The following is a 26,324-nucleotide window of genomic DNA, read 5'->3' as shown; positions in this document are numbered from 1 at the left end:
CTCTCTTTCAACTGGAGAACTCTAACAGTGTATGCATTCCCACCTCTTCCATTAATGACCAAGGTCTTACTGAAGATCAAGGCAGAGCAGCCAAGAGTGATTCTGATAGCTCCGGACTGGCCAAGACAGCACTGGTACCCATTGCTAAAGAGCATGTCACGGACGAAACCATGGCTTCTACCACAATGACAGCTTCTCCTGACACAGCACGATTACAAAACTCTGCATTCCAACCTGAAAACATTGCAACTAGCTGCCTGGAAAATACCTTGATTCATCACCAAGATAAGCTATCCAAGAGAGTGAAGGATATCATCATGGAAGCTCGCAGGCCTTCCACAAGAAAGGCATACTCAGCAAAATGGAAAAGATTTCACACCTGGAGCACCTCAAAGGGCCTAGATGCAACAGTTATGAACATGGCACATATCCTGGAATACTTGGCAGAAATGCTCCACAATGGCCTGTCTTACTCTTCCATTAAAATTCATGCTTCAGCAATTTCAGCAGAGTACAATACTGATCCACCTGTCTTCTCTCATCCTCTCCTAAGACAGTTTCCAAGAGGAATTAAAAACATTAATCCCCCAAGGAATCCACCAGTGCCTACTTGGGACCTTAACTTCATGTTGGAAAAACTAACACTGCCTCCCTTTGAACCAGCAGCATCAGCAGAACTACAGTTCCTGTCTTGGAAGACTGCTTTCCTTCTGGCCATAACCTCAGCAAGAAGAGTATCTGAGTTACAGGCCCTCATGGCAGTGCAACCATTTCTTATCTTTCATCAAGACAGAATCTCTTTGAGAACCAATCCTTCATTTATGCCAAAGGTGGTATCCAGAGTCTCATTAAACCAAGCTATTCACCTGCCTACCCTCTTTCAAATCCACAAAACAAAGGGGAAAAGCTTCTGCACTTCCTGGACATACACAGACAGTTGCGCTACTACTTGGACAGAACTAAAACTTACAGAAAAACTGACCAGCTGTTTGTGGCATATGCTGCTGGTGCACAAGGAAAAGCAATTTCCAAACAGACAATTTCAAAATGGATAGGAAATTGCATTCGTTTTTGTTGCTCCTTTCATGGAAAGACTGTGCCAGCTAACATTAGACCTCATTCCACCAGAGCTACAGCCACCTCCACAGCCTTCTTAAGAGGGGTGGCTACCAAGGACATTTTAGAAGCTGCTACATGGAGCTCCGTGCATACATTTTCCAAGCATTAGAATTTACCTTTATATTCCAGATCCAGTCCTGCAGGGAATTTTAGCTACACCATCCTTTACATAGATCCTCCACCCCCAGATTGGCTGTGGTATTCTACCCATATGTTATTACTGCAGATGCATCCTTGAAGGACATAGTACAGTTTTGTACCTACCATAAATGTAGTTGTCCGATAGGTATACATCTGCAGTCAGGTTTACCCTCCCTCCTTCCCCTCTGTGGTATTTCTTGGGTTCTTATCCCTCTCATAGCTAGCTGGGGTTATCTATTATGGTGTATTTGTTTTATATACTTATATATATATATATATATATATATATATATATATATATATATATATATATATATATTTATTTATATATATTTCTGAAAATATTTGGAATTTATTGCATTTCTCCAAATTTTAGCCTTCCTTAGAGGGCACCTGGCATCTGGGGCAAGAAACACTGAGGAAGATGGCGTCGGCTGGGAAAGGCGACATCAGCCGGACCCAGACTTTGGAATCCAGCCGACCGAAGGGCTGCCTGAGGCAGGACAACCCATATGTTATGACTGCAGATGCATACCTATCGGACATCTACATTTAGGGTAGGTAGAAAACTGTACTTTTCGAAGGTCAGAACATTTAGGGGACATTAGGAATGCCAGAGCCACCAACGCTGTCTACAGACATTCACTGATTCACCACACAGCGAAGTTTTCTTCCACAGTCATTGACAAAATATCAGGTAACATTTAAAACAGGGTGGCATAGCATATTAAACATGAAGGAAAGGAAATGGATTGTAAAATCTGTGGTCTCTTTCCACCGGGATTAAATGATAAATTATAACCATTTTCCCTTCCCATCATGTGTTGGATACCACTAGGTTGGATTAAATACATGGTGCATTGTGCATCATTTTTTAACAGTGAATTATAAATTGTATTTTTTAATCACTGATATAGGCGCTTTATAAGTTGTATTAACTTTTTATGTGGCTGAATATGATTGTGCCTAGGTTGGTATCACTATAACTTTGCTTTATTTTGAACAGGAAATGATGTTACGGATATTTAATTGGATCAGGTATATATTGCAGGGTTTGAACTGTTATCTGTGATGTACCACTGATAAAGCTTTATGCTGAAACCGGTCTGGTTCCAAGGTGCTGGCTTTTTTGTTCATGTTTACCAAAGTTAGTTTGGCCTGTGTACCTAGCCTGCCTCTTCTTGATTTCTCTTTTTTTGTGGCCAGAAAGATTTCAGAGTCACAAACTCTACATCTGTTTTCACAAGACCAATGGCATCACTACATACCAAAATTTTTTTCTTGATCAGAGCTGCTACAGTTGATGATCTGGTTTTCTTTCTGTTTTATTCCATTTGTGGTGAATATCTGTTGCATTATTTGCAAGTCCACAGCCATGTTAGTTTTTATTTTTACAGAACCAAAACTGTGAGAGGATTCGACTTTCCTAATGCAACATATTTTAAGATCCATCACTACATCTTAAGCCTTGATGACCATTTCATCAATGAATATCTTGTAATCTTTTGTGGTGAACTACCCAAGATGGTTAACTTTATCTGTTGGCATTTTCAGCTCTTACACTTTTCTCACACTTGTAGTCCCCACTTTGTTGGTCCACTGGATGTTGCCTTCTGCACTTGGTTCTTCCTTTAGATTTGGTTCCTCTGACTTGGGATCGTGGATAATTGGAAGGGCTAAGGTAATCTGTGAGAAAGTTTTGTGAATGTAACTGACTAGGCACCTATCCATTTTTGACCATGTTGAATCTGCCAGTGTAGATCTGTTGTCATTGTAAGCATGTGACTTTCATTTTTGCCACTTCAGTCTGTTTTGTGGTAAAGGGTAATGTTTCTGTCTAGTGTCCTCCCTGAAAAAAGTACAGTTGTGTACACTTACCATAAATGTAGATGTTCGAGTGTCTTCACTGTTGCAGTCATCACTGTAGGGTTCTTCCTGCCGGCAGGCAGCCCTCTGATGGCCAGAATCCCAAAGTCTGGGTCAGGCGTCAGCTGTGTACTCACCCTCCCTGACGTCAATGTGCCAGGGGTACAAAGCTCCCAGCTGACGCCATGTTCTCCAGTTTTTCTTGCCCCAGATGTCAGGTGCCCAAAAGTAAAGGCTAAAAGTAAAACAAAAATTTAACATACAACAAACCCCATACCCTGTAGCAAATACACCTCAGAAGAAGGGTGAAGCAGGGAACCACACCAATAAAAGTATAAGGTGAAGACACACGAACATCTACATTTATGGTAAGTGTACACAACTGTACTATGTTCATCGTGTTTCACTGTTGCAGTCATCACTGTAGGGTTGAATCCCAAAGCTGAGATAAAATATGCACTGAACTCCAAGTTGCAGCTTCTAAAATATCTTTGGTGGGTACTCCCTGAGAAAGGCAGCTGAAGTAGCAGCAGCTGGAATTTGCTTTCCATGATGAAGTAATAAAATCTGATTCCATGAGCAATCCATTTAGAAATGGTTTGTTTTGAAATAGCTTTGCCTTGGGAATTTGCTGCATAAGAAACAAGCAGTTGTTCTGTTTTCCTGATATCCTTGGTTCTGTCCAGGTAAAAGCTAAGCTGTCTGTGCACATCAAAGAATGCAAGATCCTCTCCTTTATTTTGTGGATTAGGGAAAAAGTTGGCAGGTGAATAGTTATTTGGCTCCACTGCTCAGGAGGTCTTAAAGAAATTTGAAGAAAAGGCAAAATCTGTACAAACAGTCAAAGATTTTATGCAAGTCCAACCACCAAGATTCAGCAGAAATTGGCCTTCCAAGAACTGGTCCTTTCCAGACACAGAGAGATTTCAGAGAGGCAAGAACAGGCGTGCCAGAGGTAGAGGGCAAGCTAGAGACATCAATGGCAGCCTCCCAACCAGAGAGGTAGTGCAGGGCCTACAACTGCTGCACAAGGACAGACTCAATGACTTTACTTTGACAACACCAACCAGGGCTCAATTGGAAGCACCTTTGGGCGGAAAGCTTTCCTTATTTTCAGAAAATTGGCACATTATTACAATGGACAAATGGACACTACAAATAATAGACAAAGGATACAGGTTCCATTTCACACATTACCGAAAAGAAAAGGCATGCCAGACCTGCCACCAAATCACAGGGCAGAGGCTTTGAAAGAAATTTCAAACTTAATGCAAATGAAAGCAATAGAAAAGGTTCCTCTCTCAGAACAAGGCCAAGGATTTTATTCCAGACTCTTCCTTGTTCCAAGAAAAGAAAAGCAATGGAGGCCTATTCTCGACTTGTCCGCACTAAATACTTATCTCATTGTGCCAAAGTTCAAAATGCTGACTCTACAGCAACTCCTTCCCATGCTGGGCAAGGGGTCTTGGCTGGTAACTCTGGACCTCAAGGAGGTATACCTGCATGTCCCTATCAGACAAAGCTGCAGAAGACACCTCAGATTTCTTGCAGGTTCAGAGCAGTATCAATTCTCAGCATTGCCCTTTGGCTTATCTAGTGAGTATTCACGAAATGCCTGGCATCAGTAGTTGCACACTGCAGACTTCAGGGGATGCAAATATACCCGTATCTGGACTGCCTTATACAAGCGGACAGCCAACAAATTTTGGAAAAACACTTGAGTTATGCCATCCATCTTCTTCAGGCCTTGGGATATACAGTCAACATTCACAAGTCAAGACTTGTACCATCCCAAAGAATAACCTTTCTAATCTAGACACAACCACCCAAATGGCTTTCCTCACAGAAGAAAAACAAAGACAGCTACCGGATTACTTCAAAAACCTGTCAAGACAAACTCAGCTGACTGCAAGGAAAATCCTGCAGGCCCTGGGTATGGCTTCTTGCATTCTTCTGATTCCTCAAGCAAGGCTACATATGAGGAAACTACAATGGTACCTAAGGAGTTTATGGACTCAGTACAGTCACAGCTTGGAAACTTTGATACCACTCATCCCATGCCTTCAAAGGGAGTTTCTGTGGTGGGCTCAAGCAAGCCAGTCAAACAGGGTCTGCCCTTCACCAAACCTATAGCCAGCCAAACCATTACACACATGGAGGGAAGGTGCATCCAAGGACTATGGTCACAAAAGAGCTACGCATGCACATAAACCAAATGCGGCATTGATACATGCACTCGAGGCCTTCAAGTTATTTCTACATCAAGGCCACCTGCTAATAAGGACAGACAATACCACAGTTATGTGGTACATAAACAAGCAAGGAGGCACCCATTCCTACCCTCTTTGCAGACTGGCAATGAATCTATGGGAACTTTCCTTGACACTCAATATACAGCTGCAATCCCAGTTTGTGCCAGGAAAGGGCACTATACTGGCGGACAGCTTAAGCAGGAGCATCATGGATGCACACGAATGGATGCTGCACCCGCACATCTTCCATCAGATAACACACTCATGGGGGAGACCGGACATAGACCTCTTTGCCTCCCCACACAATCATCAGCTGGAGAAATTCTGCTCAAGGACATACCACCCACAAGCATGGAAAGTGGAAGCCCTCTCTTTCAACTGGAGAACTCCTAACAGTGTATGCATTCCCGCCTCTTCCATTAATGACCAAGGTCTTACTGAAGATCAAGGCAGAGCAGCCAAGAGTGATTCTGATGGCTCCGGACTGGCCAAGACAGCACTGGTACCCATTGCTAAAGAGCATGGCACGGACGAAACCATGGCTACCACAATGACAGCTTCTCCTGACACAGCATTACAAAACTCTGCATTCCAACCTGAAAACATTGCAACTAGCTGCCTGGAAGATACCTTGATTCATCACCAAGATAAGCTATCCAAGAGAGTGAAGGATATCATCATGGAGGCCTTCCACAAGAAAGGCATACTCAGCAAAATGGAAAGATTTCACACCTGGAGCACCTCAAAGGGCCTAGATGCAACAGTTATGAACATGGCACATATCCTGGAATACTTGGCAGAAATGCTCCACAATGGCCTGTCTTACTCTTCCATTAAAATTCATGCTTCAGCAATTTCAGCAGAGTACAATACTGATCCACCTGTCTTCTCTCATCCTCTCCTAAGACAGTTTCCAAGAGGAATTAAAAACATTAATCCCCCAAGGAATCCACCAGTGCCTACTTGGGACCTTAACTTCATGTTGGAAAAACTAACACTGCCTCCCTTTGAACCAGCAGCATCAGCAGAACTACAGTTCCTGTCTTGGAAGACTGCTTTCCTTCTGGCCATAACCTCAGCAAGAAGAGTATCTGAGTTACAGGCCCTCATGGCAGTGCAACCATTTCTTATCTTTCATCAAGACAGAATCTCTTTGAGAACCAATCCTTCATTTATGCCAAAGGTGGTATCCAGAGTCTCATTAAACCAAGCTATTCACCTGCCTACCCTCTTTCAAATCCACAAAACAAAGGGGAAAAGCTTCTGCACTTCCTGGACATACACAGACAGTTGCGCTACTACTTGGACAGAACTAAAACTTACAGAAAAACTGACCAGCTGTTTGTGGCATATGCTGCTGGTGCACAAGGAAAAGCAATTTCCAAACAGACAATTTCAAAATGGATAGGAAATTGCATTCGTTTTTGTTGCTCCTTTCATGGAAAGACTGTGCCAGCTAACATTAGACCTCATTCCACCAGAGCTACAGCCACCTCCACAGCCTTCTTAAGAGGGGTGGCTACCAAGGACATTTTAGAAGCTGCTACATGGAGCTCCGTGCATACATTTTCCAAGCATTAGAATTTACCTTTATATTCCAGATCCAGTCCTGCAGGGAATTTTAGCTACACCATCCTTTACATAGATCCTCCACCCCCAGATTGGCTGTGGTATTCTACCCATATGTTATTACTGCAGATGCATCCTTGAAGGACATAGTACAGTTTTGTACCTACCATAAATGTAGTTGTCCGATAGGTATACATCTGCAGTCAGGTGTGGTATTTCTTGGGTTCTTATCCCTCTCATAGCTAGCTGGGGTTATCTATTATGGTGTATTTGTTTTATATACTTATATATATATATATATATATATATATATATATATATATATATATATATATATATATATTTATTTATATATATTTCTGAAAATATTTGGAATTTATTGCATTTCTCCAAATTTTAGCCTTCCTTAGAGGGCACCTGGCATCTGGGGCAAGAAACACTGAGGAAGATGGCGCTGACGCTTTTATACCGGACCCAGACTTTGGAATCCAGCCGACAAGGCTGCCTGAGGCAGGACAACCCATATGTTATGACTGCAGATGCATACCTATCGGACATCTACATTTAGGTAGGTAGAAAACTGTACTTTTGAAGGTCAGAACATTTAGGGGACATTAGGAATGCCAGAGCCACCAACGCTGTCTACAGACATTCACTGATTCACCACACAGCGAAGTTTTCTTCCACAGTCATTGACAAAATATCAGGTAATATTTAAAACAGGGTGGCATAACATATTAAACATGAAGGAAAGGAAATGGATTGTAAAATCTGTGGTCTCTTTCCACCGGGATTAAATGATAAATTATAACCATTTTCCCTTCCCATCATGTGATGGATACCACTAGGTTGGATTAAATACATGGTGCATTGTGCATCATTTTCTAACAGTGAATTATAAATTGTATTTTTTAATCACTAATATAGGCACTTTATAAGTTGTATTAACTTTTTATGTGGCTGAATATGATTGTTTGTGCCTAGGTTTTGGTATCACTATAACTTTGCTTTATTTTGAACAGGAAATGATGTCATGGATATTTAATTGGATCAGGTATATATTGCAGGGTTTGAACTGTTATCTGTGATGTACCACTGATGAAAGCTTTATGCTGAAACCGGTCTGGTTCCAAGGTGCTGGCTTTTTTGTTCATGTTTACCAAAGTTAGTTTGGCCTGTGCACCTACCGTACTTGCTAGCCTGCCTCTTCTTGATTTCTCTTTTTTTTTGTGGCCATTACTTAAGCAAGAAAGATTTCAGAGTCACAAACTCTACATCTGTTTTCACAAGACCAATGGCATCACTACATACCAATATTTTTTTCTTGATCAGAGCTGCTACAGTTGATGATCTGGTTTTCTTTCTGTTTTATTCCATTTGTGGTGAATATCTGTTGCATTATTTGCAAGTCCACAGCCATGTTAGTTTTTATTTTTACAGAACCAAAACTGTGAGAGGATTCTTCGGTACCTTCTCTTCAAAGAAATTGGATCACAAATATCTAAAGTTACTCTTTCTTATTGACTTTCCTAATGCAACATATTTTACTGCCAAAATTATATCAGTGCCTTAACTCATGCTGTCTGTGTTCATACTGCTAGATCCATCACTACATCTTAAGCCTTTTTCAGAAATACATTGGTTGATGACCATTTTGCAGCTGCATTCTGGGCATCAATGAATATCTTTGCAGGTCAGAATTAGTGTTTGGAGCGGCAGTAATCTTTTGTGGTGAACTACCCAAGATGGTTAACTTTAGTAGTGCACTTACTGTAGTGATAGATCTGTTGGCATTTTCAGCTCTTACACTTTTCTCACACTTGTAGTCCCCACTTTGTTGGTCCACTGGATGTTGCCTTGTTTGGGGCTGCACTTGGTTCTTCCTTTAGATTTTTATTTTGGTTCCTCTGACTTGTGGGCTTCTGAGACCTGATGGAGACCTTTCATACCAAGGATTGTGGATAATTGGAAGGGCTAAGGTAATCTGAGAAAGTTTTGTGAATGTAATTGACTAGGCACCTATCCATTTTAATCCTTGAATTGACCATGTTGAATCTGCCAGTGTAGATCTGTTGTCATTGTAAGCATGTGACTTTCATTTTTGCCACTTCAGTCTGTTTTGTGGTAAAGGGTAATGTCTCTGTCTAGTGTCCTCCCTGAAGAAAGTACAGTTGTGTACACTTACCATAAATGTAGATGTTCGAGTGTCTTCACTGTTGCAGTCATCACTGTAGGGTTCTTCCTGCCGGCAGACAGCCCTCGGTCGGCCAGAATCACAAAGTCTGGGTCAGGCGTCAGCTGTGTACTCACCCTCCCTGACGTCAGTGCGCCAGGGGTACAAAGCTCCCAGCCGACGCCATGTTCTCCAGTTTTTCTTGCCCCAGATGTCAGGTGCCCAAAAGTAAAGGCTAACAACAAACCCCATACCCTGTAGCAAATACACCTTAGAAGAAGGGTGAAGCAGGGAACCACACTAATAAAAGTATAAGAGAGGACAGGAGGGTGGGTAACCCAGACTGCAACAGTGAAGACACACGAACATCTACATTTATGGTAAGTGTACACAACTGTACTATGTTCATCGTGTTTCACTGTTGCAGTCATCACTGTAGGGTTGAATCCCAAAGCTGAGATAAAGGGTGGTGGTTATTGAGTAGAAGGGGCGGCTAGAAGGCCTTTCAAGACTGCAGAAGCAAAGCCTGCCCTAGACTTAGAATAAAGAGGGAGATTGTAGTGCTTAGAGAAAATATGCACTGAACTCCAAGTTGCAGCTTCTAAAATATCTTTGGTGGGTACTCCCCTGAGAAAGGCAGCTGAAGTAGCAGCAGCTGGAATTTGCTTTCCATGATGAAAGTAATAAAATCTGATTCCATGAGCAATCCATTTAGAAATGGTTTGTTTTGAAATAGCTTTGCCTTGGGAATTTGCTGCATAAGAAACAAGCAGTTGTTCTGTTTTCCTGATATCCTTGGTTCTGTCCAGGTAAAAGCGAAGCTGCCTGTGCACATCCAAAGAATGCAAGATCCTCTCCCCTTTATTTTGTGGATTAGGGAAAAAAGTTGGCAGGTGAATAGTTTGGTTTAAAGCCACTTTAGAAACCACTTTAGGCATGAAAGTAGGATTAGTCCTCAAAGAAACCCTGTCTTGATGAAAAATAATGTAAGGTTCCACAGCCATGAGCGCTTGTAACTCCGAGACTCTCCTGGCTGAAGTTAAAGCCAGTAGGATAACAGTCTTCCATGATAAATACTTTATATCAGATGTGGCAGCAGGCTCAAAAGGAGGCAGAGTACGTTTTTCCAGGACATAATTGAGGTCCCAGGCAGGAATGGGTGGTGTCCTAGGGGGCCTTAAATTCTTTGCTCCTGTGAGATATTGTTTCGGAAGTGGATGTGAAAAAATTGGAGGATCTGTATTATAATGTGCAGAGATAGTTGAGGCATGTATTTTTATGGAGGAAAAAGATAAACCCTTATGCAACATATCTGTTAGGTAATGTAAAATCAATGGAATATTTGGAATGTGAGTATCTGATTCCTGAGCATGCATCCAGGTGCAAAATCTCTTCCATTTACCTTCATAAGATTTCTTAGTGCTAGGCCTTCTGGCTTCTAAGATAACATCCATGACCTGTTTGGAAAGGGTAGGTTTAATCATAGACCCTGAATACGCCAGGCTGAGAGTTTTGATATGAGAGTGCAGGACCTGGCCCTGATGTTGAGACAAAAGATTTGGAATCTGAGGTAGAATCCAAGGAGGTTCCTGGGATAGATTTATCAGTGTTGAGTACCAAAATTGTGTAGGCCAATTCGGGGCTAGTAAGATCAGCTTTGGTTTGTCCTGTTTTATTTTTAATAACACCCTTGGTAGAAGAGGTGGTTGTGGAAAGGGGTGCCCCGAGAGGTTCCTCCAACTGAATGAGAGAGCATCCACTTTCCATGCCAGCTTGTGATATGTCCTTGTGCAAAAAGTCTGTAACTGGTAGTTGTGGGGAGATGCAAATAGATCTATGTCTGGCAGCCCCAGGCTTCTGTAATCATCTTGAATATTTGGGTGTCTAGCATCCACTCGTGTGGGTTTGACAGGTTTCTGCTCAGGCTGTCTGCCAGAGTGCTTTGTTTCCCTGGCAGGAATTGAGCTTGTAGGTCCACTTTGCAAGCTAGTGCTGTGTTCTATAGAGTCATGGCTAGTCTGCAAAGGGGGTAGGAGTGTGATCCCCCTTGCTTGTTTATGTACCACATAACTGTGGTGTTGTCTGTCCGTATCAGTAGCTGCCCTGGCTGTAAAAGATCCCTGAAAGCCAAGAGGGCATTCTGCACAGCTAACATCTCTTTTAAATTGATATGTAGATGCTTCTGATCCTCTGTCCAAAAACCTTGCAGGCCTTTCCCCTGCAAGTGGGCTCCCAATCCATAATCCGAGGCATCTGTGGTTATCACTTGGTAGGCAGGAGGCTTTCCCTTTGTTTTGAAGACATGCCATGGCTCACCAATGGAATTTCTTTTGCAGGCAAGGCAAGACAGCAATCTCTGTTTCTAGACTGTGACAATGCTGGAACCATATGCTTTTTAGGTACCATTGTATCTTCCTCATATGCAGTCTTGCATATGGTACGAGTAGGATGCAGGAAGCCATGTAACCCAAAGCCTGCAGGAATTTCCTTGCAGTTAGCTGAGACATTAACGCCCGGCTTTTGAAAGTTGAAGCCAGCTGTAGCTGTTTTTCTGATGTCAGGAATGCCATCTGGGTTGTTGTGTTTAAAAGAGCACCCATCTGGGTTGTTGTGTTTAAAAGAGCACCCAGTAAAGTTATCTGTTGAGTGGGTGTCAAATTTGACTTTTTTACATTCACAGTGAATCCCAGGTACTTGAGTAGATTCTGAACAAATTCCAGGTGCTGGAGTAAAATGTCCTTGCTGTCTGCTTGAATAAGGCAGTCGTCCAGATAAGGATAAATTTGAATTCCCTTGAGTCTGCAGTAAGCTACTACTGGTGCCAGGCACTTGGTAAAGACCCTGGGCGCAGTAGACAAGCCAAAGGGCAGTGCAGAGAATTGGTAATGTTTCGAGCCTGCCTTGAACCTGAGGTATCTTCTGCACTCCTGTCTGATAGGAATGTGTAGGTAAGCCTCCTTTAAATCCAATGTCACCATCCATGCATTTTTGCTCAACATTGGCAGGAGCTGCTGCAGAGTAAGCATCTTGAACTTTGGTATCTCCAGGAAAGTATTTAAGACTGACAGATCCAGGATGGGTCTCCAAGTATTTTGTTTTCTGGGAACTAGAAAGAGTCTTGAATAAAAGCCTTGTCCCATCTCTGAATTTGGAACCAGTTCTATGGCCCTCATAGCCATGAGGGACCTCACCTGTTTTAATGCCTCTGCCCATTGAGTTTTTGGTAGGTCTGGCCATCCGCTTGGTTTTGGTAAGGTGTGAAAGTGGAATTTGTAACCTCTTAAAACTACATCCAGAACGCACTTGTCTTGGGTAATGTAAGTCCAATTTCGGTGAAAAAGAGAAAGTTTTCCCTCCCAGAGGAGCTTCCAGGAGAGATGTTCCTGGAGCCATGCAGGGGGAGTCATTGAGCCTGTTTCCTATAAGGTTGAGACATAACTTCTCCACCCCTGGGGGTAGAAGCACTCCACCGTCTAGGTCTATAAGAGGTCTGTGCTTGGGCCCTCCCTCTGGGGCGCCTATATCTACCCCTCTGAGGCCTGTCCTAGCTGGGAAAGGACCAATGTTTAGCTGGCCAATTTCTGCTAAATCTAGGAGGCCGAACTTGTAAGAAATCCTCAACTGTTTGCATGGATTTTGCCTTGTACTCCATTTTCTTTATAACCTCTTCAGCCTTAGACCCAAACAAAAATTATGTTGAACAGGAGCATCCAGTAACTTTGCTTTCACTTGATCAGGCATATTTTGTTCCTTTAACCAAGCATGCCTTCTAATGACCGTGCCAGTGGCAGCTGCCCTGCAAGAGGCCTCCAAAGCATCAAAACCACAGTGTTAAGGTATGTTTCCCCACCTGCTCAGTAGCATGCATCAAATCATGTAATTCCTTATTGTCTGCACATGCAGAAATGGTACCCAGTTTTTGTTTCATAACAGACAAAAGGTATTGCTGATATTTCAACATATGAAATTGACAATTTAATGCCCTAATAGATAAAGTAGCAGACGTGTACACTTTTTTGCCCCATCTCTCCAAAGCTCTAGAATCCTTATCTGACGGAATAGGGTTCTTAGCAGTGGCAGCCTTAACACCCTTAGGACCCTGAGAAATGGTTTCTGGATCAGCAGTAGGATTTTTAAAGAGAAACTGGTGGGAGTCAGGGACTCTGTAATATCTATCAGGCTTAAAAGGGGATGGAGGAAAGGAGTCAGGAGTTAAATTAGACTCAGAAAAGACATCATCCACAATATCCAAAATAGGAGGAATAGCCAGGGGTCTGTGTTGGGGAAGAAGAAAGAAATCCCAAAGCCTTCTCTTAGATTCAGAGTACTCCTGTCCTTCCCAGTGAAAATGTTCCCTCATGTCATGTAAAATTTCCCCAAAAGAATAATCCTCAGGAGGAGAAGCTGAAGGAATGGATTCCTCAGCATCAGAATCCTCATAAGGAGGGAAAGTATAATCCTGTTCAGAGGAAGACACTGAAGAGATAGATGCCTGATCAGAGGATTCATAATCCAATTCTTGAATTCTTGTCTTGGCCTTTTGTCTGGAGGGGGATGTGAACCCCTAATCATAGTTAGCAAGTCCTCCACCATTTTAAGCATTTGTTTTTGAGATTTAGGTCCCGGATCAGAGGAGGCCTGGGCTTGAGTCTTTGTTTTAGAAGGAGTCTTTGCCTTTGCCTTTGCCTGAAGCTGCGTAGGCCTGAAAACCCCCTCGGAAGCCGGTATCTGCACAGCGGCTCTGGACCCATCCGAGGGAGCATTATCCGAAGGTCCTGCACCTGGAGTATTCGAAGGCCTAGTTGGCTCCTCGTGGGAGTCCATTTCGGCAAGTGGTTCTGTAATGGCCGACGACAGGGGCTGCGAAAGCGCCTCACTGACGACGGCTGAACTGGCAGCTGGCTCTGATTGTAAACTGTCATCTGATTTGGACCTCGGAGGCCTATCCTTATCCTTGTGCCTTTTATGAACTCCGGTAGTCGGAAGCGTGTCCGACGACATGGTATAATTAAATCGCCTCCCAAAGTAATGAAAGGCAAAATCATATCTCCGTTTAATAGTACGTTGATTAAATCTAGCACAAAACCGACAACTAGCTACGTCGTGGTCAGGGCCTAGACAAGGAATACAGTAAGAGTGAAAATCCTTATGAGGTATTTGCTTCCCACATGAAATACAATTATTAACTTTTTCTGACATCGGTCTGGAGCAAGAAAAAGTTTCAACGGGTACTTAGCTTTGAAAAGAAGAATGTCTTCAGTATGAAGCACCAAAAATAACAGGAGTCAGCCGACCGGCACTTGCGAACTGCTTCCACCGCGCGGCAAGAAAGACTGGAGAACATGGCTTCTGCTAGGAGCTTTGTACCCCTGGTGCACTGACGTCAGGGAGGGTGAGTACACCGCCGACGCCGGACCCAGACTTTGGGATTCTGGACGACCGAGGGCTGCCTGCCGGCAGGAAGAACCCTACAGTGATGACTGCAACAGTGAAACACGATGAACATCAACCTAAATATGAAAGCCTGCTCATTCACATGAAGACTTGCATCAAAGTAGTTCTTCTCTGTGTGAGACAGGTTCTCATACTATGACTATTCTAGTGATTTGTGTTATGCTTGGAGTAAAGTCTTCTATGATGCTTCGACTACTGGGTACATTTTGTTAGAGTAAAAATGTAGTATAATGGTTATAATTAAAGTATACATAATTTTGTCTATGGTCTTGACCCAAATATTTCTGGCCAGTGTCCAAAATGCAGAGATGATGATGTAGATTTTGTTGTGTATGCTAAGCTGTACCAAGTGGTTAAGACACCATGGGACATGGCACAGAGTAGCATGGATCCTCCTCTCTTTACGGATGATTTGTTTTCACTGGATGGACACATTAAAAATTGACTGTGGCAGTATGTCCTAGCTGTAGAGAGAAAGTCATAGCCTCTGCTGTGAATTTTTTGTTGCAGAGATAGATCAGAATGAACCCAGCTCTGAACAGTGTACAGAGGAAATTCCAGTCTTATGTTAAGGTCATAATCCTTGTGATGTCAGCTGTCTGGGAAAAAAAACACCTTCAGGTCTCTGGTCTAAGAGTTTTGGCAATTTATTGCTAATACTCTTAGGTGCATACTGTGCCCTATTGCCATTAGTTTACTCACTTTATGTGCGGCTTTTTTTGTGCCCTGTCCCTTCCCTATCCTTTCAGAATCCTCAAGCTCCAATTCCTGTGCCATCCTTCTTTTCCATGCATCCACTGTTATAGGACACCAGGAAAAGGAGTGAGAGTCCGGGTCTATCATCCTGGGGGGAGGGGTTAGGAGGTTTTGTGTTGTCCTAACTTCATGAGATCTTATCTTGCATTGCTAAAACAAAGTGTCCAGTGCTCCACGTAACTGGAAAATGGGTGTGTGTGTTTTCATGCATACAACGTCCATATGCGACTCTTCATTGTATTTGGTAAGTTGATCAGCTTGCCACTCCTTAGCACTCCTTACTGCTGCTATACCACCTGGTTTCCTCAGTGTGGCAGCAGTATCTGCAGCACAGCAGACTGACCTACCTCTTTCCCAAGCAAAATGAGTGAATGAAGATTGCCTGCTTATTACCACCCCCTTTCATTCCCTCAAGCCCAACTCCTCCAGTTCACAGAATCATTAATTGAACGCAGGTGGCCAGGGCTGCAATCAGGACTCCGTCCTTGTACCACAGATTGTGAACTTTTCTTTCTTCTTTTACTGTAATAATCAGTGTTGGATGAGCAGTGTCCTAGACCTTGAAGGAGGGGTACATTGATGGCTGGGGGAGGGGCAGATTTGGCAGGACAAGGTGGGAATTGTAATTTGGGTTTAGTATATGTTCATTGTTTTATTGCACTTGTTACACATTCAGAAAAAAATAATAAAGCATGTTAAATGTCACAGTATCAGAAAGCTTTTCTGCTTTACCTTACTGAAAACTGCATCCAAAAAGCATATTTCTTTATCAAGCATATTTATTTTGTCAACTACTTATTTACTGGGTAATCATCTTGGATTAAAGCATTCTGCACAGGTAAATGTCATGGTATTGATAAAATGTTCATTACAAGAAAATATTCAGTTTTTATAATTAACTGGTATGTAGTATCCTTTATCACGTAACAGAATTTTATTACTAAACAAAAATTCAATTATACAGCTCAAGAAGCTGACATACATACAGAACTAAGGCACAGTAGCTGTACTTTTATACTGAGACAAATAAGACGTTGTACAGTTATAAAGCTGACTAGAAATTCTCATTAAGTAGCTTGTGGTTGCTACTTAAACCAGATTGATGAAACGGGTGCTGTCCTGAGTGAAGTATACAGCACTGCAGCAGTGATTATACCTTAGCTCAGAGTGAAGAGTATAGGGGACCATGAAGGAGGAAATTTGATTGACTTGGTCATTGTTATGATTTAATTTTGTGCATGTTGTGTATTGGTGTGGTTAAGCTTTCAGAAATAAGGATGACATGAATGAAGCTAAGAGGATGCTGATCTGTTCTATGCACCTGCATCTCTTCAATGATGTTTACCGCTGCTCAAGGTCAAGTGAAAAGTAATAGTGTGGTGATGGATTACGAGGAAGTGAACAATGAGGTGAATGTACTTGTGGTAGGCCACTTGCAGGGAAAACATTATTTCAGTGTTTTTGTGGGGTGGTCTTCATATAACTGAAACACTGTAAGAAAGCTAATAAGACTATGGAAATGAGAAGGTTCAAAGCTTTAAAGGCAGCTGCATTGAAGAAAAAGGTTCACAAATTAGAAGAGAAGAAAGTGGAGTCTGAGGAGTAAGGGAAATATAAATTGGAGTCTGTAACACTTGCACAGGAGAAAGGAACCTAAACCTGAAAAGTAATGTGAGAAATAAAAGTTGTAGGTGAGTGACCACCTTCTAGCCTTGATGGTAGCACAAATTCAGAGACTATCTCTACAGAGAAAACACAGCTTTTCAAATTGAAAAATAACATTTTCTGATTTTAATTCAATGGGAAGAAAAGCAAAAGATGCTGTCACTGATGCAGGACTATGAAGAATCTCAGGAAACCAGTGAAACAGTGATATAGGAGTTTTTTCTCGGAGATTCCAAAAAATCATCTTGGAAGGGGGAGGTAAAATCTAGGGGATTTGGGTTGTGTACCCAAAGCTTTAGCCACTATTTTTGTACCCAAGACTTGACCGCCAGTTTTGTGTTTGCATCATTGCCAGTACTTTCTCCAGCTAGACATTGTCCAGTGCACAAAAAATCCAGTCTCTCTTTCCAATCCTTTCTAACCTCCTCTGATTGAGTCTTATAGTTATCATGCAATATTTTGTATGCTGTATGAATTATTTCTTTTTAATAGCAGCTTCTATTCTAACGTCTACTAAAAACTCTGCCAGTGCTGTTTTTTTTTTTTTTTTTGCTTATGATCACCTTATTTTTTTCCCTTTGCCTGTACTCTGATATCAATCCTTGATAGAGAAGGCATTCTCTAGCCTGCAGTCCAAATAAATTCTTGGCCTCTTCCCATTCTGTTACCTTTCCCTCTCTAATTATTTGGTCCCAATATCTTGGTTTCCTTGCCGCTTTCTCCAATAAATTCCAACTCTTTTTGCCTATTGTTTGTATCTCTAATTGCAGTCATCCCTATTGGCCGAAGCTCCTTTCTTCATTCCCATGTTGGCTTAGTTCTTCAAATATTTTCTGCTACTTTATGAATATAATCTGTATGGTTATTGTTATTCTTCCTAAGGATTTGCATCCAAAATCCCAGTCTGTCCTTATTTCTTGAGCTTACCTCCTGTTTTGTTATCATCCCTTTCCATTTTGAATTGTATCTTTTCTGCTTGTGGGATGCATAGGAGCCTTAACTGTGCAGGTGTGAAATACCCCTTCAAATCGCGTAATCCCAAACCGCCTTGTTCTATTGGAAGGATCATTTTATCCCACTTGACTCTTGACATTTTACCCTCCCAGATAAAATCCTTAAACTCTTTATTAATTGCTATCCACAACTTCTTTTCCGGTTGATAAAAATATGCCTGACCTGTGTATAAAACTAAAGGGACTAAAAGCATTTTACCTTCTTGTATCTTGCTATCCATATCCATAAAACAGAATTTACGGTTTCTCATTTTTAGTATCTTTTGTTTAATCTCTTGCCACATATCCTTATCTGCCATATCAGAATCCTTTTTTATCATGTCCCATAAATGTGGGTATTGCTGAACCAGTTTGAGTGTGGTTACATAGCTTGCAGCTATTGCCTTTGATTTATCTTCATTAATTTTGTATCCTGAAAAGACTTGAAACTGTCTCAAAATGTTTCACGGCACTAGAATGTTCTTTTCTGGTTTTATTGGGTATAAAATAATATCATCTTCAAATAAAGCTGCCATGCCAGTTATATACCTGGATTTCTGAGTCCCTTATTTTCTTTGCCAGTGTTTCTAAATGTAACGCAAATAACAAAAGAGAAAGAGGACACCCCTGCCTGCTTCCTCTGCTCAGACAGAGCTTATCATAGAGGAATCCACCCACTTTTCAATGATTTTTTATTTTTTTTTATTTTTATTTGAACAGTTCTTCTTGAGATGGCTCATGCTCATCCCACCTCCTCTTCTTCACAGCCTCTGATTATTGTAGTGTTATCAGTTCATCAAAATAGCTAGGTAAAGCTTTTTCTATTTTTCCACAATTTTTTTGTTGTTTGAGTTAGTATATTCAATGAGTGTTCATTTTAAACACCTCTAAGTGGATTTGGTGGATTTTTCCCAAGTTACTTACCAGAAGCCATCTCGTGCAGCAAAGCTGAAACTTGAAAATTTTTTGATGAACAGCTCCAGGGTTTTTCTCAGCTGTAGTTTTCTCTTCTTTTCTGGTTGATTTTCCCTCAGGTTGTCCAAATTTCTTCTTTGCTGGCAATCCAAGCACTGTGATTTCTAGACAGTGACTGAATTTTACCCAAAGTGGAAGTTCCAGTGGCCCTTTTCTCACAGTTCCTGTTTTTATACTGGGAAAGCTCAAATTAATCTGTTCACTCCATAGACATCTTGGAAGTCCTAGCTACTTAACTTATTGTGCATTTAGTATTGTTGCAGTGGCATGTTATGTTTTTATTTATTTATTTTTTTATCAAGGCACTTGGTCATTACTGGTATAGGTCTACACTGAGTCAGTCCTCTTCTGGATGAGCAGATTTAAATAAGTAAGTAAATGTAAATGTTAACTAGCGGTTGTTGTGTACTGTGCAGAAAAAAATAAGCAAGTCGCAATGGGGTGAGAATAAAGTTTAAGCAAGCTAAGAGTGACTTTGACTGTTAATCCAGAATCTGAATATTTCTGGGGTGTGTGAGCACTACAGACAGTTTAGATAGAAGGTAGATGGGTGCAAAGCCTAAAAAGATTCAGTTGGAGAATTTCTGCTGGCGTGCCCATTGCTGCATTGAGAGAAATTTTACCCTGAATGTAGACTATACTGTAACTCTGTGCCTGCTTATGCACTTTGGAAGATTGCTTTATTGGTGTTTAAAGGGAGACCCCCCCACACACACACACAACAGAGCATTGCATGTAAGATTGAGGTGAGACCATCAGAGTTGATTTAGGAGAGCAGGATATTCATGAGTTTTAAATTTATTTTTCATTTTTGTGGAGTTGAAAATTAACTCTAATAATTTAGTGCCAGGGGCTCACTAGATATTGTCTAGTAGGAGAAGGATACTGGATCTTAATGTTGTATCTTAATGCATATATCTTAATTGATAGTACATTGTAATCATTGCAAGGTAGTTGCTTACAGATGATTAACCATTTTTGTTTTTCTTTTAATGTTTAGCCAAACTTCAACACTAACTTTGAAGACAGAAATGCCTTTGTAACAGGCATTGCACGGTACATAGAACAGGCTACAGTCCATTCAAGCATGGTAAGCCTCTCTTGTTTATTTTTTAATGAAGTTGGTGGATGTTGTGATATTTGTGCTTCCTTCGGGTCCAGGGTTGTTCAAGGAACAACTTGCACTAAAATGCTTGCTTCTCCCTCAGACAGGGGGCCTTAATTTTCACAACGTATGTTAAGTACTCCCAAATTCAGCTTCAGCATCCCAGAGAGTAGAATGGAGAAAAAGAAATAAAGACAGGGTGAAGTTGAAAGAAAAACCTAGTGAGAGAGAGAGATTTGAAGAGGAGATGTCTAGGAAACTGTCTGCAGATCTGACAGAGCCTTTGGGTCTGGCACCTAAGACTCTAAGGAATCGGGTCCACCAGTTGCTCAGATCTGATCTCCCTCCCCTCACCCTAAATTCTGCCCGCAGCTGGTGAGTCCTGGGATGCATTCACTAATATTACAGGGGAGTCGGTACTCCAAACCTCTGTTGATGGCATCATCATAAAGGTTGGCTCTGTCCACCGCAAGCCTTACCAAGATGAACGTTGATTGAATGTTGAGGAAGTTCTTGAAGGCACATCAGTCAGGAGTCTTCCCAGCAGCATCCCAGTGGAGTGCTCCAGGTATGGGTCCAACTACTCCCCACTTTTGTCTCCTGTCTTTCAGATCCAATCCCCACTGGTCCGAACCCTCTGATTCTTTTGGATTGATATAAGTCTTGGAGCAAAGGCATTGGTGCGCAGGGGTCCTGGTGGTGGAGTCAACTCTGAAGTTTTTGGAGCCATCTCTGTCTCTCAGGGCCTCTCCTATGGATAGCTGAGGTCCAAGGTCATCCTCAGAGCTAACCTCTATTGGGCCTGGGAAAGTTCTGGCATACTCTGATAGGAGGGACATTTCCTCAGCTCAGATCACTGTGTTGGCCTTCAAGGCTTTTGGATGGGTTTTGGCTTGACCAAGAGTCAGTTGTTGTCTTCAAGTTCAGATCCATCCCAACTCCCAGTGGATCCTGTGAATTATTCCACTCATTCTGATCAATGGGGCCAGTCAGTACCTTTAGGCGTAGAGGATAAACTTCACTCAAGTTCTCAGTCTGATTCGGACCTGTTCTCTGAGGCTTCCTAGAGACAAGGTCCTAGACAACAGACAAAAACAGTGGACTCCCAGCTGTCTACCCTGCAATCCACTTCTAATGTGGGCATGTGTCCACTCTCCAATGTAACTGATGATGCAGCCAGAACAGCAGGCACTGACATCACCATGGGTTGGAATGCCTGGATCCGTCTCTGCAGTTCTGTGGAAAGCTTTAAGAATTTTCTTTAATGCCCCATTTGATGGTTCTACTCTTTTTAATCCAAAAGTTAGACGCTTACTAGGAATGAACAGGATGGCAAGACCCTGTCTGCCATTAGGGAGTCCACTTTTCCACCCCACATACAACCATTTCTAGGAATCAAAGGCATGATAAGATGTAATTTAAAGAAATCACAGGGTTATCACCAGGACACTCCCGGAGACAGACTTCCATGAGGCAGAGGGAAGGCAGCTCAGGTGGACATCGGCTTAGGGACAGAGGAAGACTACATTACCATTTTTTTCACCCAGAAACTCTACCAATGCTCCTGAAGGGTTACCTGACTTGCCACACTCTAGAGGCAGTCAGGGAACACTTGTCTTTACACCTGCAAACCTGACAAAATGGTATGTGGAATTCCTGGGTGTTAAGGATAATTGCCAGAGACTATACCATTCCTTTTCTTAACCTCCAATAAGGAAACTAAAGAATGTTCTTTGGGTTTCACTGTTGTGGTCATAACTGAAGAGATTTCCTGCCATCGAAGCCCTTGGTCAGACTGACTACCATAGAATTTCTTCCTCCTCCTCCTAAAGCCGGCGGATACCCTGACTAACGTTTAGACATCTGTGTATAAAGGGAGTCTGAAGGCACCATAAACCCACTTCTTTCTTGTCATCAGAGCATGAAGCAGAGTGCTAGTCAGTTAACACCAGAGAAGGAAGACATGTAAAGCTGTGTACTGTATTGGGGAGCTTTTCATATCTGTCTTGACTGATATCAGAAAACAGAAACAGTTAATAACTGTGTCTGCTATGGCAAGCAGATACCACACCAGGTCTTTAACTCTTTGTGTGTAACTTGTTTAGTCCCAGAACATGACCTTCCTAACTGTTGGGTGTCTGTTTGCTTTAACAGTAGAAAGATCAAGCGTAGGAATGAGATTTTAGCTAAGCACATTAGTGAGTTCATGTACAGTGTTATCCGCCAGTTGGGCTGAGGTTGACCTCCTTAGACATAAGAAGGAAAAGTATCCCATCCAAAACTTAGGGTACTGGGTGAAGCCCATTTGCCATCCGCAAGTCCACTCAGGCTTGTTATTGTCGATGACTGAGGTTGTGGCACAGGGCCTCTGTAGAGACTCGTTCAGAGTCCAGTACACCTCAGGGTCCCTCTACTTTTTACACAAGCCAAAGGACTTAGCTCGATGGTTGCAGCTTCTGATGACCAAACACAAACTGTTGAAGGGGTGTCGGGAGCCTCTCATCAGAAGATTGCTTAAATTCACTGTCCCTGGGATTCTGCTGTCTGTCCTCATCCTGGCCCTAGCACAGATTTTTGCAGGTACCAAAACTCAAACTAACCCTTCAAAAATTGCTGACCATGATTTCCCCCCGTGCCTGCATGGTAACCCTAGATCTAAAGGACACACTTCCACATTCTTACAGAAAAAATTCACAGGAGGTTCTTGGGCTTCAGAGCAGGTGTGAGGCAGTATCACTTTTGTGCTCTGCCCTTTGGCTTGTCTGCTGCACCCAGGGTATTCAAAAAATGCTTAGCCCAGTGATGGTCTTCTGCAGGTCAAAGGGCATTCAAATGTATCCCTACTCAGACAATTGCCTCATTCAGGCAGCTACTCTAGAAAAACTCAGTGGATTTGCTTTACACCAACAAGATCCTGGCTTCACTGGGGTTCACCATCAAGACCCAAAAGTGTCAGAACAACAATACCACTCTTATATGATACAGAAACAAGTGGGGAAGGGGGGCTTACTCTTATAGTTTCACTCTCTTTGTTGCCTAGCCTTGGACCTTTGGGGAAACTGCAAACTCCATATGTCTGCACCTTGTGGCTCAGTACCTACCAGGAGAAACATATCAACTGGCAGATCACCTAAGCAGGAGCTTGTCTGTCCCTCAAAAGTGGCAACTGCATTGGGAAGTTTTTTTCCACATAGCCAGAAAATGGGGTGTGCCAGACCTTGTTGCCATTAAAGACGGATGCCTTCTTCCCTTGGACAAACCTATTTCTCTATGCCTTCCTTTCAGTACCTTTGCTCCCCAGGGTACTGCTGAAGATAAGGGAAGAAAGACCAAGATGTATTTTAATAGTCCCAGATTTGCCAACGCAGCATGGCATCCTCTAATGCTTGGCCTCAGTAATAAGGAACCATGGTTGATGCCCCAACAAGCCGACCATTTAATAGAGAACAGGGGCATCATCATACACCCCAACCTGATCAGTCTCAAACTGATAGCTTGGATGATGCTTTGCCCCCCAGGAAGGGGAACATCCCTTGGCAAATGGGTCTGGTACATTCTAAAAGAAACCAGGAGACCTAAATGGAACAGATTCACTATATGGTGGAGACAAAAGGGACTGTGCTGTCTAAGCTTAGATGCCTCTGATCTTTTCATACTTATCAGGACTTTTTGTCAAAGGCCTTTCTTATTCCTCTTATTAAGATTCACACTTCAGCAGTTTCAGCTTATCTGGCTACTCAACCCCCCTCTCTTTTCCCATCTTATCATGAAACATTTCCTGAGATGGGTTATTCACATTAGACCCCGAAAAAAAACTCCTGTTCCCCCTTGGGATCTCAGTTTCATTCTGGAGAAGTTCACTGTCCCACCTTTGAAGCCAGCTGCTTCTACAGAAATCAAATTCCTGACTTGGAAGACAGCTTTTTTTGCTAGCCATTACTTCAGCTAGAAGGGTATCAGAGCTTCAAGCCCTTGTGTGTAGAACCTTTCATTACCTTCTACCCTGACGGTCTTTCTGTTAGGACCAAACCCTCCTTTATGCTGAAAGCGGTTACATAGATCTCTCTAAACCAGACCATCCACCTGCCTACCATAATTCCCAACCCCCAAAATGAGGGGGAAAGAATCCTACATGCTTTGGATGTACATAGACAACTGCATTACTACTATGACAGAACAAAAAATGTCAGGAAGTCTGACCAGCTTTTTGTGGCCTTTGTTTGCTTAGAAGCTTAGAGCTACAGGCAGTCCCCAAGTGGATTTCCTACTGTATCATCTTTTGCTGAGACCACTATGAAAAGACGCCAACAGGCTTGGGCTACTGCTATACAGCCTTTCTTAAAGGGGTGGTTGCTAAGAACATCTTGGAAGCCGCTACTTGGTCCTCTCTGCATACTTGCACCAAACATGATCACCTTCCAACCTTCTCCAAGTCCAGAGCAGCGTTTGCCACTGCAGTCTTGCAGGACATCCTTTTCTTTCCATGAAACTTTCCATCCACCCTTTTTTCAGCTTTGGGAGCCATCCCATCAGTTATGACTGCAGTAGTGAAACACGAAGAATATAGTACAGTTGTGTACACTTAACAGAAGTATAGATAGGTTCATAGGTTCATACCAGGCTATCTGCCCTAGGGCATTTATAAGCCTAGCCAGAGTATGTTTGGCTTTCGCCACTCATTTTAAATTAATTTTGCTATGCCCTTTTTCGAGGTTAGTATACTGTGCCTCTGTCTAATAGTGACACAGAAGTGATACCCGGGGTAAACCTACGCTCTCCCATCCACTCATCAAGATTCCTCTTGAAGAGAGTCAATGAGGGACTCTGCCTAACCTGGACTGGTATTTTATTCCAGAGTGAAGGGAGCCTCTGGGTTATGAATCTGTCCCTCCAGCATGTCCTATTTATTTCAGTGCTGAGGTTCAAGTGTCTCGAGCGTGTAGCTCGATGGGATTTGGATTTTTTGAGGTGCAGCATGTCCCTTAATTCCGGGTTGGACATGGCTTTATACGTCAGGCACAGGTCGCCTCTGAGCAGGCAGTATGCCACTGAGTAGAGCTGGAGTTTCTTTAACCGGGCAGCATATGGCATCTGTTTGAGCCCTTTGATCCTCTTGGTGAGGTACTTTTGGGGTCTTTCCAGTTGCTGCAGGTGTTTGGTAAAGTACATCCCAAAAGGGGCATTGTACTCGATTATGGACCTGATGAGGGATGAGTAAAGAGGCACGATGACCTCCCCTAATCTAGATGTGAATCCCTTCATGATTAGGTGGGCTATATAAAATGTTTTTCTAACCGCTTTGTCCGCGTGGTTGTCAAATGAGAAATTGCTATCAACTTGGGTCCCCAGGTCCCTAATTACTTAATGGATTACCACCTATATGGTAATTTGTGGGCACTTTGTTTTTGCCAAAGGGGATGACTATACACTTTTTGGCGTTTAGCTTGAGGCCATGGCTCTGGCACCAGTTGTCTGTTTCTATGAGGCCCTTTTGGAGGATGCTTGTGTTGGCTGGAGAGTCTGTTATGGCGCCCAGCTTGCAGTCATCTGCGAACTTGGTCAGCCACAGTCCTTCTGTGTTGGCCTGTACCACCGAGAAATATATACCGAACAAGAGAGGTCCCAGGACTGAGCCTTGTGGGACGTCACTTGTAACTGGTTTGGAGTATGACATGGCTTCAGCAATTCTAACCATGTGGGTGCTGTCCTTGAGCCAGTTTGCAACCCATCTAGTGACATAGGGGTTTATATTTAAGCTGGTGAGCTTATCTATAATGCCCGAGTGGGGTATTGTATCGAAGGCTTTTGCGAGGTCCATGTAGGCTGTGTGGACCACCTTCCCTTCGTCCATGGCCTTGGTGACTGTTTCAAAGAAGTCGACCAGGTTTAAGAGGCAGGATCTGCCCTTAACAAAGCCGAACTGGGTAGGATCCAGTGTCTGTAGGTTCCCAATATCTTTATTTATGAGGTCCATGATGATCCTTTCCATAGCTTTGCAGACCAAGCTAGTCAGGCTAGTTTCCAGGGTCCATTGAGGCACCACCTTTATGGAGAGGGACCACTGTTGCTGTACACCACTCTTTGGGTACATATCCTGTAGTAAGGCTGAGATTGAACAGTAGTTTTATGTTTGGGTTTAGCTCTTCTTGGAGTTCATGTAGGACGCAGCTTGGGACACCGTCTGGTCCCATTGATGTTGTGTTTTTTTGCTTTAGAGAGGGCAGCTCTTACCTGAGCATCTGAGATGTCAGGGGAGC

The 26,324-nt window shown here is 42.6% G+C and overlaps 1 protein-coding gene across 1 annotated transcript in view; it reads left to right on the top strand.

Annotated features, from left to right (window-relative positions):
- The window catches only part of CYFIP1 (cytoplasmic FMR1 interacting protein 1), a 2,370,671-nt gene that overhangs the window by 52,735 nt on the left and 2,291,612 nt on the right, over positions 1–26,324 (top strand). Inside the window, exon 2 of the mRNA XM_044072062.1 lies at positions 19,963–20,052. Coding sequence (XP_043927997.1) covers positions 19,963–20,052 — 90 coding nt within the window. The remainder of the gene's footprint in view (positions 1–19,962; positions 20,053–26,324) is intronic.

The sequence above is a fragment of the Protopterus annectens genome, chromosome 5.part0, assembly GCF_019279795.1.
Source record: "Protopterus annectens isolate FY-2018-M chromosome 5.part0, PAN1.0, whole genome shotgun sequence".
Lineage (NCBI taxonomy): Eukaryota > Metazoa > Chordata > Ceratodontiformes > Protopteridae > Protopterus > Protopterus annectens.
The sequence above is the reverse complement of the archived record's forward strand: the minus strand, read 5'-3'. Positions and strand labels throughout refer to the sequence as shown.